The sequence below is a fragment of the Ranitomeya variabilis genome, chromosome 7, assembly GCF_051348905.1.
Source record: "Ranitomeya variabilis isolate aRanVar5 chromosome 7, aRanVar5.hap1, whole genome shotgun sequence".
NCBI classification, from domain to species: Eukaryota; Metazoa; Chordata; class Amphibia; order Anura; family Dendrobatidae; genus Ranitomeya; species Ranitomeya variabilis.
In genome coordinates, this window is record NC_135238.1 from 8,530,608 (window position 1) to 8,548,445 (window position 17,838).

A 17,838-nucleotide genomic window follows, 5' to 3' on the forward strand; every position below is an offset into this window, starting at 1 on the left:
ACAATACATGACCCCATTCATTCTTTCATGTACACTGGTCAGTCGTCCTGGTCCCTTTGCAGAGAAACAGCCCCAAAGCATGATGTTGCCACCCCATGCTTCACAGTAGGTATGGTGTTCTTTGGATGCAACTCAGCATTCTGGCTCCTCCAATCACAACGATTGTTGGGGTATGTGCCCACGATCCAGAGATGCTGCGGTTGGACGCTGCGTACTTCCACAGTGTTAAACCCGCAGCTGCCAGATGGTAAAGTATAGCGGATCACTCGCAGAGACTGATGTGTTCCCAGACCGCAGCATGTCAATTTCTCTTGCGGAGACCCCAGAAATTACATTAACAGAAATCTATTGAATGCGGTGAATCTGCACGGTTCAGTGGACACATGCGGATTCACCTACATTCAATAGATAGCAGTGAACATACGCTGCGTTCAAAGCGCTGCTACTTCAGATCGTGGGCACATAGCCTTATTGCTTTGGTGACCCATATTTTGGCATCTAACAGACATAAGGATTTGATCAAAACATTATAATGTTGTGGTCTTGTATACCCGCACAGCTACTTATGCTTTTTTAATTGTTTTTAACATATTTTATTTGGCTTGTTTTGTTAATAAATTATTTACTTATACTTATTATTTTATTATTACTGACGAAATCCGCTGACATATGCCGGAAAAGTTGTGGGCTCATCGTTGGAGCCCGCAGCAAACAAGGGTAGGCCACCTCGGAGGTACCAATATTATTATTATTCATTTTTCTAGTGCCATTTATTCCATGGCTCTTTACACGTAGAAGGGGCAATTCTAGACGAATACAATAAACATGAGCAAAACAAGGCACACACAAGTACAGGGGGAGAGAGGACCCTGCCCGCGAGGGCTCACAGTCCACAAATATGTCCAAAATCGTAAAGGGGTTAAATTTGCCATAAATGTCCCAAATGGAACAAACTATTTTAGTATTCCGCATTTACTCTTCTTCTTGCGATGGGGTGGTTTTTATATTTAAAGTGAACTTGTCAGCAGGATTGTGCTCAGTAACTACAGTCATTATCAAGTTGGTGCCGTTATACTGATTTAACTGATACATGGGATGAATAAATCTGTCTTGTGGTTCTTGTGTATTCAGTGCTAGAAGTTTTCAGTTAATGAGATGCTCATGCTCCAGGGCGGGACTGTAGGCAGAGTCTTATCTTCCTGCTCTAAGCCAGAGAAACCAAGGAAAGACCAAGGAAGGACCAAGGAAGGACCAAGGAAAGACCTGCACAGAGGCTGCCCTGAAAGCACAATCTGTCTCTCTCTCTGTGTGTCTCTATGATGAGGAGCATGCTAGTCCTTTGGAGTGGCCTGTTGGCAGACTCCTTTCTTGGTTTTTCTATGTACATTTTAGACGTACAGAGTGTCATAGAAAATATTAAAAATCCTTGAGGTTCCTCATATCCCCCCTCCCTTTTTTCTTTCATCTACCATTTGTCATGGGTAGTTAGGAGCTAGCACTCCATGCTTCCTTTATGTAAAATGGCAGTGTACACAGAGGTAGGAAACAGCTTAATTAAAATGCTAGGTTTATGCCCAGGTGACTGAAGACTGTACTGTATTGTTCACACAGAGAGAGGGAGAGAGACAGAAAAAGGTCATTAGGATCTAAGTGGATCAAAGGAAGATCTGACACCCTGTACAAATAGCCATGGTCACTGCAGTTACAATAGACCAGCGGGCACATGTCAGCTGTTGAAAACATATAAAACATAAGGATGAATGACCTCGGGGAGATCAAAACATATAGTCGTTTCACCAGGCACTGCTCCTAATAGCCAGTTTCCTACTCCACACTGATGAGGGGCAAATACCCCGAAACAGCTGTCTGTGGATGGATACCATGTTTTGGCATAGGTGGTTTTCCTTTATTGGATGCTGCCCTTCCCGTGGTTGTTCCTTCCCGGTGAAAGACCTGGCTATTCATTGCTTGCATTGAGAAACACGTGATGGTGTCTCCGCGGCTTTTCTACAAGCTGTTGAAAACATGTCGCGGCTTTGAGGTGGGCTCACCGCCGGAACCCGCATCAGAGAGGGAGATACTGCCTACTGATGTACTATTTCATCAGCTGGCAGAAAGGGGTTAAATAAGCACTCCTGCTCCTCCTATCAAACTTTTTACCCTCTTAAAGGGGTTGTCTGGTCAAAACTGATAATTCTGCAGTCACTCTGTGTGTCCCACTCTGTGACTGCAGACTTATGAATCGCCCCAGTGCACGCACTGTGCGCTGCAGGGATTCTCCGGTTTCAGACCCACTAAAAGAGGGTATGTATGAGTTATACATACTGCTGGGGGTCATTTTGCAGGGCTCTAGCCCTGCTGCTGCTGTTCCTCCTTGCACAAAGGCTGAGGTAGCGGTCCCGCTGCTGGGTTGTTGCCCTCCTACAGACCCCTCCACGTCTCCTGGTGTACTGGCCTGTCTCCTGGCATCTGCTCGATGCTCTGGACCCTGATCTGATGGACCCTTCTTGCCACAGCTTGCATTGATGTGCCATCCTGGATGAGAGGCACTACCTTTGCAACTTCTGTGGTTTGCTATTGCACCTCTAGGGGTGAGAGCAATGACAAAATGCAAAAGTGACCAAAACAACAGCCTAAAAGGATGAGAACTGAGAAATGGTCTGTAGTCACCCTCTATAGAACCACTCCTTTATAGGGGTGTCTTGCTAATTGCCGATCATTTCTAGCTGTTGTCTGTTCCATTTTCACAATAGCAGGAGAAATAGATTCACAATCGTTGCTTCATAACTGGCAGGATGATTTCACAGAAGTGATTTACTTGGAGTAACATTGTGGTGCTTTTTAAGTGTTCCCATTATTTTTGAGCAGTGTAATAAGAGGATAAACACTGTGATGGGAAGAGGGCTTTTTAATATGCATTTTGTGGTGAAAGACTCCCTTTTTAGCAGTATTATGATTTTTTTGGATGTAGGAATTGGCGTGTATACAGTACTAGATGGTGGCCCGATTCGAACGCATCGGGTATTCTAGAATATGTATGTCCACGTAGTATATTGCCCAGTGATGTAGTAGATTGCCCAGCCACGTAGTATATTGCCCAGTGATGTAGTATATTGCCCAGCCACGTAGTATATTGCCCAGTGACGTAGTATACAGCACAGAGCCACGTAGTATATTGCCCAGTTACGTAGTATATTGCCCAGCCACGTAGTATATTGCCCAGTGACGTAGTATACAGCACAGAGCCACGTAGTATATTGGCTAGTCACGTAGTATATTGCCCAGCCATGTATGTCACAGGTTAAAAAAATAAAAAATAAACATACTCACCTTCCGCAGGTGCGTTGTAGCTCTGTCACCTGTGTGGGGTGCAGGCGGCAGCTTCCGGTCCCAGGGTGTGATGACGTCGCGGTCACGTGACCGTGTCGCGGTCACATGACTGTGACGTCACGGCAGGTCCTTCTCACGCAGGCGCGCAGGACCTGTGATGACGTCGCGGTCACATGACCGTGTCGCGGTCACATGACCGTGATGTCATGGCAGGTCCTTGCCGCGCAGGACTTGTGATGACGTCGCGGTCACATGACCGTGACATCATGGCAGGTCCTTCTCCCAGACCATCCTTGCCACCGGAACGTGCCGCTGCATTGACAGGCTGGAGCATCGCGAGGAGCGGGAAAGGCGGCATAGGTGAGTATATAATGATTTTTTATTTTTTTTAACATTAGATGTTTTTACTATTGACGCTGCATAGGCAGCGTCAATAATAAAAAACTTGGTCACACAGGGTTAATAGTGGCGGTAACGGAGTGCGTTATCCGCGGCATAACGCGGTCCATTGCCGCCGGCATTAACCTTGTGTGAGCGGAGACCGGACAGCGTATGCAGGCGCCGGGCACTGAGTGCGGGGAGTAAGGAGCGGCCATTTTCTTCCGGACTGTGCGTGTCGCTGATTGGTCGTGGCAATGGTCGTGGGCGTTTTGCCACGACCAATCAGCGACTTGGATTCCATGACAGACAGAGGCCGCGACCAATGAATATCCATTGCCATCTCCGTGTGTGGTTCCACCATTACTCCAAAGCAACATGCCCACTGCCTTGGGGTCATCCTTGATTCCGAGCTGTCATTCACCCCCCACATCCGATCACTGGCTCGCTCTACTTATCTGCATCTCAAAAACATTTCTAGAATTCGCCCTTTTCTTACTTTCGACTCTGCAAAAACTCTTACTGTCTCACTTATTCATTCTCATCTGGACTATTGTAACTCTCTACTAATCGGCCTCCCTCTTACCAAACTCTCCCCGCTCCAATCTGTCCTGAATGCTGCAGCCAGGATCATATTCCTCACCAACCGTTACACCGATGCCTCTACCTTGTGCCAGTCATTACACTGGCTACCCATCCACTCCAGAATCCAGTACAAAACTACTACCCTCATCCACAAAGCACTCCATGGCTCAGCACCACCCTACATCTCCTCCCTGGTCTCAGTCTATCACCCTAACCGTGCTCTCCGCTCCGCTAATGACCTCAGGTTAGCATCCTCAATAATCAGAACCTCCCACTCCCGTCTCCAAGACTTTACAAGTGCTGCGCCGATTCTTTGGAATGCACTACCCAGGTTAATACGATTAATCCCCAATCCCCACAGTTTTAAGCGTGCCCTAAAAACGCATTTGTTCAGACTGGCCTATCGCCTCAACGCATTAACCTAACTATCCCTGTGTGGCCTAATAAAAAAAAAACAAACAAACAAAAAAAAAAACATAATCCGGTTCCTCGCATCATGTCCTCATACACTTTATGCAGTTAATAGCACTCTGTGTCTGTACTGCTACATACTTAGGCTGTTAACTGGTTCATGCAGCTTTACATGAACACCCGAGCCTTACAAAATGGCTGGTCCAAATAACTAAAGCAATTGTTACCATTCACCTCTCGTGTCCCCCCTTTTCCTCATAGTTTGTAAGCTTGCGAGCAGCAGGGCCCTCATTCCTACTGGTATCTATATTGAACTGTGATTTCTGTTATGCTGTTATGTCTATTGTCTGTACAAGTCCCCTCTATAAGTTGTAAAGCGCTGCGGAATACACTGTGTTCCAAATGATTCTGCATAAAGAGTTTCGGAGTGATAAGGTTAGAATTTTTTTGTTTGTCATTTAAACTCATTGATGGTGATGTGTGTCAGGGCTCTTTATATCACTGAATTGCAGATACCTGTGCACATTAGTTTGGCCAGTGTGTCCAAATAAAGGCAAGACTACTTAAGAAGGCTGTTCCACATTATTAAGCAGCCTACATTTTTTGCCAAAATGAGAAAGAAAAAGGATGTGTCGGCTGCTGAGAAGCAACAAATTGTGGAGTATTTAGGTCAAGGCATGACTACAATCAACATTGCCAAGACACTTCATCGTGATCATCGCACAATAAAGAAGTATGTAGCTGATTCCCAGCACACACGTGTGCGTGCTGATAAGGAAAAATTGAGGACTCTTTCCAACAGGCAATTGCGTAAAGTTAAAAGAGCAGCTGCAAAAATGCCTTGTCACAAAAGCAGACAAGTTTCTGAAGCTGCTGGTGCCTCCAACCTTTCCAGAACAACAAGATGCAGGGTCCTTCAGAGGTGCGTAAGACATCCTGTCGACCACCTCTATCCACTGCACAAAAGCAGAAACGGCTCCAGTGGGCCAAACGATACATGAAGACTGACTTCCAAACTGTTTTGTTCACCGATGAGTGCCGTGCAACGCTCGATGGTAGAGATGGATGGAGTGGAGGATGGCTGGTTGATGGACACCCCATGAAAATACGGCTAAGGCGCCAACAAGGAGGAGGTGGAGTAATGTTTTGGGCTGGAATCATGGGGAGAGAGATTGTCGGCCCCTTTACGATCCCTAAAGGGGTAAAGATAAACTCCATAATCTATGTGGAGTTTCTAAAACAGCACTTCCTGCCATGGTTCAAGAGGAAGAACCGTGCTTTCCGCAGCAAGCTCATTTTCATGCATCATAATTGTTGTGAATTCCGTTCTTGGGCTCCCTCCTGTAGTTGTGAATGGTACTTTTGTGAGTTCTGCCCTTGGGCTCCCTCTGGTGGTTTTGAGTGGAACTGCTGCTCCTTGAGTTTTGCTGTAGCAGCTGCTTTCACTTATCGTTTCTCCTGGCCTTGCTATTTAACTTGGCTCTGGTGTTCAGTTCATGCCAGCTGTCAATGTTCTGGGTTGGATTCAGATCTCTCCTTGGATTTCTCTTATGGCCTGTCCATTTCAGCAAAAGATAAGTTCTTGCTAGTTCTTTTGTTGTCCATTTGCTGTGGACTTATTGCTCAGCTCATGTTATGTTTCTTTTTGTCCAGCTTGTCATTATGATATATTCAGGCTAGCTGAAGCCCTGGGGAAGCAGATTTGCCCCTCCACACCGTGAGTCGGTGTGGAGATCATTTTTGTAAACTCTGCGTGGATTTTTTAGTTTTTAATACTGACCGCACAGTATCCTTTTCTATTCTGTCTATCTAGATTAGTATTGGCCTCCTTTGCTAAATTCTGATTTCATTTCTGTGTATGTCATTTCCCTCTCTACTCACAGTCAATATTTGTGGGGGGCTATCTTTCCTTTTGGGGTTTTCTCTGAGGCAAGATAGCTTTCTATTTCTATCTTTAGGGGTAGTTAGTTCTTAGGCTGTGACGAGGTGTCTAGGGAGTGACAGGAACATCCCACGGCTATTACTAGTGTTGGCGTTAGGATTAGGAACTGCGGTCAGTAAAGATACCACCTCCTCAGAGCTCGTCCCATGTTGCTCTTTAACCACCAGGTCATATCAGTGTTGCTCCTTAACCACCAGGTCATAACAGTACAGCTGGCCCACAATGTGTTGAATGCATCTCAAAAGAGGGAAAAGAAAGTTCTGAGTCATTTTTTTTTTCCTTTGTCTGTTTTGTCTTTTTTTCCCCTTAATCTCTGGGTGGTTCAGGATTCTGGTGCTGATATGGAGGTTCAGGGTCTGTCCTTGCGTGTGGATCAGCTTGCTGCAAGGGTACAAAGTATCCAAGATTATGTTGTCCAGACTCCGGTTTTAGAGCCTAGAATTCCTATTCCTGATTTGTTTTCTGGGGATAGATCTAAATTTATGAACTTTAAAAATAACTGCAGATTGTTTTTTGCTCTGAGACCCCGTTCCTCTGGTGACCCCATTCAGCAGGTGAAGATTGTCATTTCTTTGCTGCGTGGAGACCCGCAGGACTGGGCATTCTCCCTTGAGCCAGGGAATCCTGCATTGCTTAATGTAGACGCATTTTTTCAAGCGCTCGGTTTGCTGTATGACGAACCTAATTCTGTGGATCAGGCAGAAAAAACCTTGCTGGCTCTATGTCAGGGTCAGGAAGCGGCAGAAGTATACTGTCAGAAATTTAGAAAGTGGTCTGTGCTCACAAAATGAAATGAGTATGCCCTGGCAGCAATTTTCAGAAAGGGTCTTTCTGAAGCCCTGAAAGATGTTATGGTGGGGTTTCCCACGCCTGCTGGTTTGAAGGAATCAATGTCTTTGGCCATTCAGATTGATCGGCGCCTGCGTGAGCGCAAGGTGTTGCACCATATGGCGGTGTCCTCTGGGCAGAGTCCTGAGCCTATGCAATGTGATAGGATTTTGACTAGAGCAGAACGGCAGGAATTCAGACATCAGAATAGGCTGTGTTTTTACTGTGGTGACTCTACTCATGCTATTTCTGATTGCCTTAAGCGTACTAAGAGGGTCACTAGGTCTGTTACCATTAGTACTGTACAGCCTAAATTTCTCTTGTCTGTTACCCTGATTTGCTCATGGTCGTCCTTTTCTGTTATGGCATTTGTGGATTCTGGCGCTGCCCTGAACTTAATGGACTTAGAATTTGCCAAACGCTGTAGTTTTTCCTTGGAGCCTTTGCAGAGCCCTATTCCCTTAAGGGGGATTGATGCTACGCCATTGGCCAAGAATAAACCTCAGTACTGGACACAGTTGACCATGTACATGGCTCCAGCACATCAGGAAAATATTTGCTTTTTGGTGTTGCATAATTTGCATGATGTTGTTGTGCTGGGTTTTCCATGGTTACAGGTACATAATCCAGTGCTGGATTGGAAATCTATGTCTGTGACTAGTTGGGGTTGTCAAGGGATACATAGTGATATTCCTTTGATGTCAATTTCCTCTTCCCCTTCTTCTGAAGTTCCTGAGTTTTTGTCGGATTTCCAGGATATATTTGATGAGCCCAAGTCCAGTTCCCTACCTCCTCATAGGGACTGTGATTGCGCTATTAATTTGATTCCTGGCTGTAAGTTCCCTAAGGGCCGACTTTTCAATCTGTCTGTGCCAGAGCATGCCGCTATGCGGAGTTATGTAAAGGAGTCTTTGGAGAAGGGGCATATTCGCCCGTCTTCGTCACCGTTGGGAGCGGGGTTCTTTTTTGTTGCCAAGAAGGATGGCTCCTTGAGGCCTTGTATAGATTATCGCCTTCTCAATAAGATCACGGTCAAATTCCAGTACCCTTTACCTTTGCTTTCAGATTTGTTTGCTCGGATTAAGGGGGCTAGTTGGTTTACCAAGATCGACCTTCAAGGGGCATATAATCTTGTTCGTATTAAACAGGGTGATGAATGGAAAACCGCATTTAATACGCCCGAAGGCCATTTTGAATACCTTGTGATGCCATTCGGGCTCTCTAATGCTCCATCTGTGTTTCAGTCCTTTATGCATGATATCTTCCGGAATTATCTAGATAAATTCATGATTGTATATTTGGATGATATTTTGTTTTTTTCCGATGATTGGGAGTCTCATGTGAAGCAGGTCAGGATGGTATTTCAGGTCCTTTGTGCTAATGCGTTGTTTGTGAAGGGGTCTAAGTGCCTCTTTGGAGTTCAGAAGGTTTCTTTTTTGGGTTTCATTTTTTCTCCCTCGGCTATTGAAATGGACCCTGTTAAAGTCCAGGCCATTCATGATTGGACTCAACCCACATCTGTGAAGAGCCTTCAGAAATTTTTGGGCTAATTTTTATCGCCGCTTCGTTGCTAATTTTTCCAGTGTGGTTAAGCCTCTGACCGATTTGACGAAGAAAGGCGCTGATGTAATGAATTGGTCCTCTGCGGCTGTTGAGGCCTTTCAGGAGCTTAAACGTCGTTTTACTTCTGCCCCTGTGTTGCGTCAGCCAGATGTTTCTCTCCCTTTTCAGGTTGAGGTTGACACTTCTGAGATTGGGGCAGGGGCTGTTTTGTCTCAGAGAAGTTTCTGATGGCTCTTTGATCAAACCGTGTGCTTTCTTCTCCAGAAAGTTTTCGCCTGCTGAGCGTAATTATGATGTCGGCAATCGGGAATTGTTGGCTATGAAGTGGGCATTTGAGGAGTGGCGACATTGGCTTGAGGGAGCCAAGCATCGCGTTGTGGTCTTGACCGATCATAAGAATCTGATTTACCTCGAGTCTGCCAAGCGGTTGAATCCTAGACAAGCTCGATGGTCTCTGTTTTTCTCCCGTTTTGATTTTGTGGTCTCGTATCTTCCGGGATCTAAGAATGTGAAGGCTGATGCCCTTTCTAGGAGTTTTTTGCCTGATTCTCTGGGAGTCCTTGAGCCGGCTGGTATTCTCAAGGAGGGGGTGATTCTTTCTGCCATCTCCCCTGATTTGCGGCGGGTGCTTCAGAAGTTTCAGGCTGATAAACCTGACCGCTGTCCAGTGGGGAAACTGTTTGTTCCTGATAGATGGACTAGCAAGGTAATTTCTGAGGTTCATTGTTCAGTGTTGGCTGGTCATCCTGGGATTTTTGGTACCAGAGATTTGGTTGCTAGGTCCTTTTGGTGGCCTTCCTTGTCGCGGGATGTGCGTTCTTTTGTGCAGTCCTGTGGGACTTGTGCCCGGGCCAAGCCTTGCTGTTCCCGTGCTAGTGGGTTGCTTTTGCCTTTGCCTATCCCTGAAAGGCCCTGGATGCATATTTCCATGGATTTTATTTCTGATCTTCCTGTTTCTCAGAAGATGTCTGTCATCTGGGTGGTTTGTGACCGGTTTTCTAAGATGGTCCATTTGATACCTTTGCCTAAGTTGCCTTCCTCCTCTGATTTGGTTCCATTGTTTTTTCAGCATGTGGTTCGTTTGCATGGCATTCCGGAGAATATTGTGTCTGACAGAGGTTCCCAGTTTGTTTCTAGGTTTTGGCGGTCCTTTTGTGCTAGAATGGGCATTGATTTGTCTTTTTCTTCAGCATTTCATCCTCAGACAAATGGCCAAACGGAGCGAACCAATCAGACCTTGGAAACCTATTTGAGATGCTTTGTGTCTGCTGATCAGGATGATTGGGTGACCTTCTTGCCGTTGGCCGAGTTTGCCCTTAATAATCGGGCTAGTTCGGCTACCTTGGTTTCGCCTTTCTTTTGTAACTTTGGTTTTCATCCTCGTTATTCTTCGGGGCAGGTTGAGCCTTCTGACTGTCCTGGTGTGGATTCTGTGGTGGACAGGTTACAGCAGATTTGGACTCATGTGGTGGATAATTTAACGTTGTCTCAGGAAAAGGCTCAACGTTTTGCTAACCGTCGTCGGTGTGTTGGTCCCGGGCTTCATGTTGGGGATTTGGTCTGGTTGTCTTCTCGTCATGTTCCTATGAAGGTTTCTTCCCCTAAGTTCAAGCCTCGCTTTATTGGTCCTTATAAGATTTCTGAAATTATCAATCCTGTGTCTTTTCGTTTGGCCCTTCCAGCTTCTTTTTCCATTCATAATGTGTTCCATAGATCTTTGTTGCGGAGATATGTGGCGCCCATGGTTCCCTCCGTTGATCCTCCGGCTCCGGTGTTGGTTGAGGGGGAGTTGGAATATGTGGTGGAGAAGATTTTGGATTCTCGTTTTTCAAGGCGGAAGCTTCAGTATCTGGTCAAGTGGAAGGGTTATGGCCAGGAGGATAATTCTTGGGTTGTTGCCTCCGATATCCATGCTGCCGATTTGGTTCGTGCTTTTCACTTGGCTCGTCCTGATCGGCCTGGGGGCTCTGGTGAGGGTTCGGTGACCCCTCCTCAAGGGGGGAGTACTGTTGTGAATTCCGTTCTTGGGCTCCCTCCTGTGGTTGTGAATTGTACTTTTGTGAGTTCTGCCCTTGGGCTCCCTCTGGTGGTTTTGAGTGGAACTGCTGCTCCATGAGTTTTGCTGTAGCAGCTGCTTTCACTTATCGTTTCTCCTGGCCTTGCTATTTAACTTGGCTCTGGTCTTCAGTTCATGCCAGCTGTCAATGTTCTGGGTTGGATTCAGATCTCTCCTTGGATTTCTCTTATGGCCTGTCCATTTCAGCAAAAGATAAGTTCTTGCTAGTTCTTTTGTTGTCCATTTGCTGTGGACTTATTGCTCAGCTCATGTTATGTTTCTTTTTGTCCAGCTTGTCATTATGATATATTCAGGCTAGCTGGAAGCTCTGGGGAAGCAGATTTGCCCCTCCACACCGTGAGTCGGTGTGGAGATCATTTTTGTAAACTCTGCATGGATTTTTTAGTTTTTAATACTGACCGCACAGTATCCTTTTCTATTCTGTCTATCTAGATTAGTATTGGCCTCCTTTGCTAAATTCTGATTTCATTTCTGTGTATGTCATTTCCCTCTCTACTCACAGTCAATATTTGTGGGGGGCTATCTTTCCTTTTGGGGTTTTCTCTGAGGCAAGATAGCTTTCTCTTTCTATCTTTAGGGGTAGTTAGTTCTTAGGCTGTGACGAGGTGTCTAGGGAGTGACAGGAACATCCCACGGCTATTGCTAGTGTTGGCGTTAGGATTAGGAACTGTGGTCAGTAAAGATACCACCTCCTCAGAGCTCGTCCCATGTTGCTCTTTAACCACCAGGTCATATCAGTGTTGCTCCTTAACCACCAGGTCATAACAGATAATGCACCGTCTCATACTGCAAAAAACACATCTGCATCTCTGGCTGCCATGGGCATAAAAGAGGACAATCTTATGGTGTGGCCACCATCATCCCCTGACCTCAACCCCATTGAGAACCTCTGGAGCATCATCAAAAGGAGTGTCTATGATGGCGGGAGACAGTTCACATCTAAGCAACAGCTCTGGGAGGGTATTCTGTCCACATGCAAAACAATTGAACCAGAAACCATCCAAAAACTGACAAATTCAATGGACGAGAGAGTTCAGAAGCTTCTTTCCAACAAGGGGTCCTATGTGCAAATGTAACATCACCTAGAATAAAATTTTCACTTGAAAACTGTTTGATTTCATTTTGTAATAAGCTGATAATGCTTATAACTTCACAATTGACCATTTTTTTGTTCAAAATAAAAGAAAAAGGTTGAAAACTCTGCTGTGCATAATAATTTGGAACATGCATTTTGAGTGTTTATTTTTTTTTAAAAAGATCCTGCTTTCATAGGCAGTTTGTTCCAAAACATTGCAATTATACTAGAATAGTAGATGACTGGAAAATAACAATGACTGCAATTCAGATAGGTAATTTAGAGAAAATAGGAGGAAATATTATTTGCATAATAATTTGGAACACAGTGTATGTTGGCGCTATATAAATAAAAATTATTATTATTATTATTATCCGTGACAGACAGACAGAAAGAAAGACGGAAGTGACCCTTAGGCCATGTGCACACTTTGCGGTGTGCTCTGCGGGTTTATCCCGCAGCGGAATTGATAAATCTGCAGGGCAAAACCGCTGCGGTTATCCCTGCAGATTTATCGCGGTTTGTTTTGCGGTTTCCGCTGCGGGATTACTCCTGTACTATTGATGCTGCATATGCAGCAATATGCAGCATCAATAGTAATGATAAAAATAATAAAAATGGCTTATACTCACCCTCTGACGTCGCGATCTCCTCGGCGGTCCGATTCCAAAGATGCTGTGCCGAGAAGGACCTTCGTGACGTCACGGTCATGTGACCGCGGCGTCATCACGGTCATGTGACCGCGACGTCACCACAGGTCCTGCTTGCACAGCAACTCTGACCGGACGGCCGCGGGCAGCGCTGAAAGGTGAGTATAACATCATTTTTTATTTTAATTCTTTATTTTTTACCCCAAATATGGTTCCCAGGGCCTGGAGGAGAGTCTCCTCTCCTCCACCCCGGGTACCACCCGCACATTAACCGCTTACTTCCCGCAACGTGGGCACAGCCCCATGCGGGAAGTAAGCGGTTCAATGCACTCCTATGGGTGCAGAATCGCTGCGATTCTGCACAAAGAAGTGACATGCTGCGGGTTTTAAACCGCTGCATTTCTGCGCGGTTTTTCCCGCAGCATGTGCACAGCGGTTTGCGGTTTCCATAGGGTTTACATGTTAATGTAAACGCTATGGAAACTGCTGCGGACCCGCAGCATCAAAATCGCCGCGGATCCGCGGTAAAAACCGCAAAGTGTGAACATGGCCTAAGACAATTATATAGTAGATATACTATACTTACCATATGTGAGCTGGTTTGGTCTGTGTGCCAGGGCTGACTTTTAGTCCTGGTCTGACCCACAGGGTGAGGTTTGCAAGAATATGCTGCGTCGTTTTTTTGGTTTTCTTTCAATTTTCCTTGATTATTAGGCTGCCCTCACACTGGCAGGATTTGGTCAGTATTTTACATCAGTATTTGTAGCCAAAACAAAAGTGGAACAAACAGAGGAAAAGTATAATAGAAAAACATGCTCCACTTCTGTATTTATCACCCACTCCTGGTTTTGGCTACAAATACTGATGTAAAATACTGACCAAGTACTGCTAGTGTGACGGCAGCCTAATAGTGCAGACCAGGTACATCTTTGACTATCCTAACTGAGCACATGACATCCTGACGTGAGCTTTCTGTCCCGTTGTGTGGGAATGGAAAGGAAAAAATGTGATTTTCTATTTTATAAATCAGGTTTTATTTGCATTTAGCAAAATGTGAACACTGCCCTGATGAAAAAAAGTATGAATACGCCCTACAAGATTAATAAGTAAACAAGCCCTATCACTGTTCATACGGGGGAGATGTACAACCCGATTCATGAAGGCTGGCACCATTCACCCCAGGACTGATAAGGAGAGGTGCTGGAGTCGGACGCTCCTGAGTCATGAAGAGCTTCTGTGTGCGCCCCCACAGATCCTACTGCAGTCCTGCAACCCCAACTGAAGTAAGATTTGTGGCACCATGAACGCCGCAGACCATTGCGAATTTCCATGCACATCGGTCACTGCGCAGCTCGGTGTTAGCTTTTGAGAGTTTTTGCACCAGAAGTCTAGCATGAATGAAAACTTTGATGAATCGGACCCTAATCTGTTATAAATCCATATTTGTAGTAGAGAAATAAAAAGAAAATGAATATATGAATATGTGATCACAGAGCCTCTAATTGTAGAACATCACCCAGAAAGGAAAGGGTCTTACCGGCGCTGTCCGCCATGATGGTATGATAGAGATTTCAGGCTTTTAATCTTCTGATGGATATACTGCAATATAATGTACAAAAAAGTAGGTAAGTGTACATCAAAACAATCCTCTTACCCTAAGGGCTGTCCCACACGTCCAGATAATTCCGGTACCGGAATAAATCGGTACCGGAGTTATCCGTGTCCGTGTGCCTGGGAACTCACGGAGGCCATACCTGCGGCACACGTGTGCCGCCCGTATGGCGAGTGGGTACCACACGGAGCGTGTGGTACCCACTCTGCATGGTGCTGAAGCTGCGATTCATATCATCCCTGCAGCAACGTTTGCTGCAGGGAAAATATGAAGAATAGTGTTTAAAATAAAGATCCATGTGTCCGCCGCCCCCCCACCCCCTGTGCGCCCCCCCCGCTGGTCAGAAAATACTCACCCGGATCCCCCGTCGGCAGTCGCTCCTTCCTGGTCTGGCCGCGGCTTACTGTATGCGGTCACGTGGGGCCGCTCATTTACACTCATGAATAGGCGGCTCCGCCCCTATTGGAGGTGGAGCCACATATTCATGAGTGTAATCGGCCGCATACAGTAGGAGGCGCGGCCAGACCAGGAAGGAGCGACAGCCGACGGGGGACCCGGATAAGTATTTTCTGACCAGCGGGGGGGGGGGCGCACAGGGGGTGGGGGGGCGGCGGACACATGGATCTTTATTTTAAACACTATCATTCATATTTTCTCTGTAGCAAACGCTGCTACAGGGAACATATGAATGGCGGCTTCAGCACCATGTGGGGGGGGACAGCGCTTACTGTAGCGCTGTCTCCGGCACGCCACACGGACCCCAGACGGAGAATGTCCGTGTGAGGTGCGTGTTTTACACGGACCCATTGACTCTATTGGGTCCGTGTAATCCGTGCGCTCCCACGAACACTGACATGTCTCCGTGTTTGGCACACGGAGACACGGTCCGCACACGGTCCGCACAAAATCAATGACATCTGAACAGATGCATTGATTTTTATGGGTCTACGTGTGTCAGTGTCTCCGGTACGGGAGGAAACTGTCACCTCACGTACCGGAGCCACTGACGTGTGAAACCGGCCTAAAACAGTTTTCACAGCTACCTGTGGTGTTACATAGGACTGCAGGTGACATCTACTACATTATATGTACTCAGAGACTTATCACTGTGTTATCTGTGGTGTTACATAGGACTGCAGGTGACACCTACTACATTATCTGTACTCAGAGACTTATCACTGTGTTATCTGTGGTGTTACATAGGACTGCAGGTGACATCTACTACATTATCTGTACTCAGAGAATTATCACTGTTATCTGTGGTGTTACATAGGACTGCAGGTGGCATCTACTACATTATATGTACTCAGAGAGTTATCACTGTGCTGTCTGTGGTGTTACATAGGACTGCAGGTGACATCTACTACATTATCTGTACTCAGAGACTTATCACTGTGTTATCTGTGGTGTTACATAGGACTGCAGGTGACATCTACTACATTATCTGTACTCAGAGTTATCACTGTGTTATCTGTGGTGTTACATAGGACTGCAGGTGACATCTACTACATTATCTGTACTCAGAGAGATATCACTATGTTATCTGTGGTGTTACATAGGACTGCAGGTGACATCTACTACATTATCTGTACTCAGAGAGTTATCACTGTGCTGTCTGTGGTGTTACATAGGACTGCAGGTGACATCTACTACATTATCTGTACTCAGAGAGTTATCACTGAGTTATCTGTGGTGTTACATAGGACTGCAGGTGACACCTACTACATTATCTGTACTCAGAGAGATATCACTGTGTTATCTGTGGTGTTACATAGGACTGCAGGTGACATCTACTACATTATATGTACTCAGAGAGTTATCACTGTGCTGTCTGTGGTGTTACATAGGACTGCAGGTGACATCTACTACATTATCTGTACTCAGAGAGATATCACTGTGTTATCTGTGGTGTTACATAGGACTGCAGGTGACATCTACTACATTATATGTACTCAGAGAGTTATCACTGTGTTATCTGTGGTGTTACATAGGACTGCAGGTGACATCTACTACATTATCTGTACTCAGAGAGTTATCCCTGTGTTATCTGTGGTGTTACATAGGACTGCAGGTGACATCTACTACATTATCTATACTCAGAGAGTTATCACTGTGTTATCTGTGGTGTTACATAGGACTGCAGGTGACATCTACTACATTATCTGTACTCAGAGTTATCACTGTGTTATCTGTGGTGTTACATAGGACTGCAGGTGACATCTACTACATTATCTGTACTCAGAGAGATATCACTATGTTATCTGTGGTGTTACACAGGACTGAGTGTGGAGGACAGGTGCGCACAATCAGTCACACCCTGCTGGGAGCAGCACCTGTATTGTGAGCTCCAGGACTTCCAGCAGGAGGCCCAGAGTCTGCCTCTCTTCTCCCCAGGGAGAGGCAGGCTTCCTGGGAGGCCGGCATGGCTTCCCAGGCTTCTGTTCCCCGGTCTGTGCCGGCGGGGGACAGAGAGCAGCAGCAGCAGCAACTGGCCCAAGAGGGACTGAGGAGGTCAGGACGGGTGAAGAAAACCTTACCCACCTACACCAACCCTGAGACGGCTCATCGTCCGCCCAGAGAGGGAGACAGGGGCACCCCAGGCCCCAGGAAGGAGAGCCCAGGAACATCCTGGGGGGAGAAGAGCTCCGGCGAGTCCACGAGTACCTTCTCCTCCCGAGTGGTCGCCATGCTACGTGAGTATGAGGACGCCGGCAAAGCACTGACCGGGCTGAAGGAGGAGCTGCGGGAGGCTCGGATCCTGAATACCCGAGCCTCTAGCAAGGAGAAACCTGTGACCTCCCAGAGGTTAAGAGCCCTCAGAGATGAGGTGGCCCGGTTAGTGCTCCTCCGGGAGGGGATTGAGAAAAGCGCAGGTCCCTTCCTGGAGAGGTTTAAGAACCAGCGGCGGTTCTCAGAAATGAAGGGGTTAAATACCTCAGGAGAACCGCCAGCCGGCGTCCTAAGCGACGAGGAGGACGCCGATGTGGTCGTGACTGGAGTCCTACAAGCTGGAACCAGCCGGGAGAGTGAGCCGCAGAGCCGACAACAGGGAAGCGGCCTCCCGGCACGGCAGAGGACTCCGACAGCACAGGCTGGAGTGTCAGCGGAGGAAGAGGAGGAGGGCGGTCTGCTACAGGAGATCAGACAGCTGGAGTCTCCAGTGAACCTGGACCGCTTCTCCTTCGGTGAGGACGAGCCAGCAGAGGAAACCAAGAAGAGGAAGAAGAAGACGACGGAGACCGCACGGGAGGTGGTGAGTTACAAATATGTACCGATGGATGATGTTACACCTACCACCTCCTGTGTAAACCCCACCAAACCTAAACGCACGGGCTCTGCAGTGGGTCCGGGGCATAGGCAAGGTGGGGAGAGGAGGAGGACGTCCGG

At 46.6% G+C, this 17,838-nt stretch overlaps 1 protein-coding gene across 2 annotated transcripts in view; it reads right to left on the bottom strand.

The window, feature by feature from the left end:
* LOC143785146 (up-regulator of cell proliferation-like) overlaps positions 1-17,838 on the bottom strand; it is a 73,332-nt gene that overhangs the window by 12,446 nt on the left and 43,048 nt on the right. For both annotated transcript variants that reach the window (XM_077273828.1, XM_077273829.1), the window contains exon 2: positions 14,377-14,438. In XM_077273828.1, coding sequence (XP_077129943.1) covers positions 14,377-14,392 — 16 coding nt within the window. In that variant the 5' untranslated portion in view covers positions 14,393-14,438. The remainder of the gene's footprint in view (positions 1-14,376; positions 14,439-17,838) is intronic.